The sequence below is a fragment of the Salvia hispanica genome, chromosome 4 (genome assembly GCF_029641045.1).
Source record: "Salvia hispanica isolate PSC_SH4W2 chromosome 4, Shi_PSC_v1, whole genome shotgun sequence".
NCBI lineage: Eukaryota > Viridiplantae > Streptophyta > Magnoliopsida > Lamiales > Lamiaceae > Salvia > Salvia hispanica.
The window spans coordinates 51,932,606-51,934,860 of record NC_142695.1 but is presented as its reverse complement, the minus strand read 5'-3'; the positions used below and the strand labels follow the sequence as shown (position 1 = coordinate 51,934,860).

Below are 2,255 nucleotides of genomic sequence, written 5' to 3'. Positions count from 1 at the left end.
GTTTTATCAATTACTATGCTATACTGAGAATTTTTAACAGTATTGTACTACATTGCCATGGCCATCATTTTATCATTAGGGTGTCTCCAATGGCGGACGTCTTGGTAGGACGTCGCCGACGTCCTACCCGACGTCCGCCGTAGTGAAGGGGAAGGGCGCCCACGCCCGTCCCATGTCCTCGCCCCTCAGCCCGACGTCCGCCAGTGTGGCGTGGGTAGGACGTCCCATCGAAAATTAATTTTTTTTTTTTTTAAAAAAAAAGAACTCTATAAATACGGCTCGTGTCGAAATTTGAATTCCGTAAATTTTAATTGTGAATTTATTAATTTTTTTTGCGGGAAGTCCTAGTGAAATGGGAAGTCCTAATGATGACGTGACATGAATTTTGTGTGGGAAGTCCTAGCAGAAGTTTTAGTGAGAAGGGCGCTACCGGAGACACCCTTATTAATTAGTCCATGTATTATCAAACCAAACTCTCTTTAATTAATTTCGTACCCAAACGATAAATATTGGGGTTAATGTGATAAAATCCAAAATTGAGGGTCCAACTTACAAATTTAACTCTGTTATCTTATCCTTCTTCAAACATTTTCTGGCCGAAACAAGCGCAACAAAACAACTCTAAAAGCTCAATTCTTCCACAATGGCGACGGTAACAGCTACGATACGACCGGTAATGATGAGCGTGCCGGCGGCGAAGTCCCAGCACGTTTCCAGAATTTCACTCAAGAGCTCGAGATTGAGTTCAGACGTTGGCTTCATTTCATCCCAGCTGAGCGGCATCAAAATTTCAACCACAGCCTTCGAAACCACCCCTTGCACAATTTCGGCACCTTTCAGGCCTTCTCTTCAGCCCGTTGCTCGTAAGTTTTCTTCGATTCTCTTTCTGCGCGCTTTTGTGTTGTTAAATTTGATGTTCTAGTTATTCCTTTACGCCTTTTTTGGATAGCTTAGGGCTTTAATGTGGAGATTTTTTGTGAATTGTTCTGTTTTAAAGTGAATGAAGGTACTGATTGGTCTGGTCTTGTTGCTGATTTTTCCTTTGAACTGTGTTTATGAAATTGAGAGAGGTTTGATGTTCTAGTTCTTCAATTACGCCTTTTTTGGATAGCTTAGGGTTTTAATGCGAAGCATTTTGTGAATTATTCTGTTTTAATGTGAATGAAGGTACTGATTGGTCTGGTCTTGTAGTTGATTTTTCCTGTGAATAGTGTTTATGAAAATGAGAGAGGTTCATTTGTAAAGCTTGCTCAAACGCTGATGACAAACTGGAATTATAAGAAATGTTTTATCTGGATTAATAGAGGAAACTTATCCTTGTAAAAGTAATTCATTGAATTTGCTATAGAATTATTTCATGTTGATCTCAGCTACCTGTTGTCATGTTTAGCTCATAATCATATCCATGTTTGTGTCAACACGGTCGGTTATGAGTGATTAGAGTTGTTGGAGTAAGTTAACCTGGAGTGGCTAAGACACATAGATGGTTGCAGCACCTAGCATTGCAATGAAACTAGAAGTATTTCTGTTCTTGGAAGTAGAACTTATCTATGGACTAGGATGGTCAGTTAGCTTGTGGTTTGTCGTGGATACGTTTATCAGAACTGATGAACCAACGCAGACAAACTGGAAGTATATGAAATGTTTTATCTGTCTTAAGAGGTGAAACTTATGCGTGTAAAAGTAATTCATTGAATTTGTTATGGAATGATTTCATGTTGATCTCAGCTACTTGTAGTCATGTTGAATCTGTTCGGGTTTGTATTACAGGGAGAATCTGTCCCTTCACCGGGAAAAAACCAAACAAGGCCAACAGGGTTTCCCACTCGAACCACAGGACCATAAGGAGGCAATTTGTGAACCTCCAGTACAAGAAGATTTGGTGGGAAGCCGGGAAGCGCTTTGTGAAGTTGCGATTGTCAACCAAAGCTATAAAGACCATCGAGAAGAATGGACTCGATGCAGTGGCTAAGAAGGCCGGAATTGATCTCAGCAAAATGTGATCTTAACAGAGGAAGAAGAGGTGACAGAAGTTTCTGATCTCTTTATGTTCCTAACTTCCTATTGTTTCCTGTTATGTAGCTTCTCTCTTCGCCATATTTTGATGCCATTTCCTTGCTGTAAAATCTTGCTTCGTTCCTCAAATTATCAGAGAGTGAACATAATATTCAAGTAGTACCATAATTTTGGTGAACTGAAAAGATTTTGTTGGGTAAATTTGAAGATAAATGATATGTTTGGTATGCTAGTGTCAA

At 39.6% G+C, this 2,255-nt stretch overlaps 1 protein-coding gene across 1 annotated transcript; it reads left to right on the top strand.

Moving 5' to 3' along the window:
• The first annotated feature begins 592 nt into the window (after positions 1-592).
• Positions 593-2,255, top strand: PRPL28 (Ribosomal L28 family). Its single transcript, XM_048090614.2, has 2 exons — positions 593-863; positions 1,771-2,255. Exons 1-2 carry the CDS (start codon positions 644-646, stop codon positions 2,001-2,003), a joined length of 453 nt encoding a protein of 150 aa, XP_047946571.1. The 5' UTR covers positions 593-643; the 3' UTR covers positions 2,004-2,255.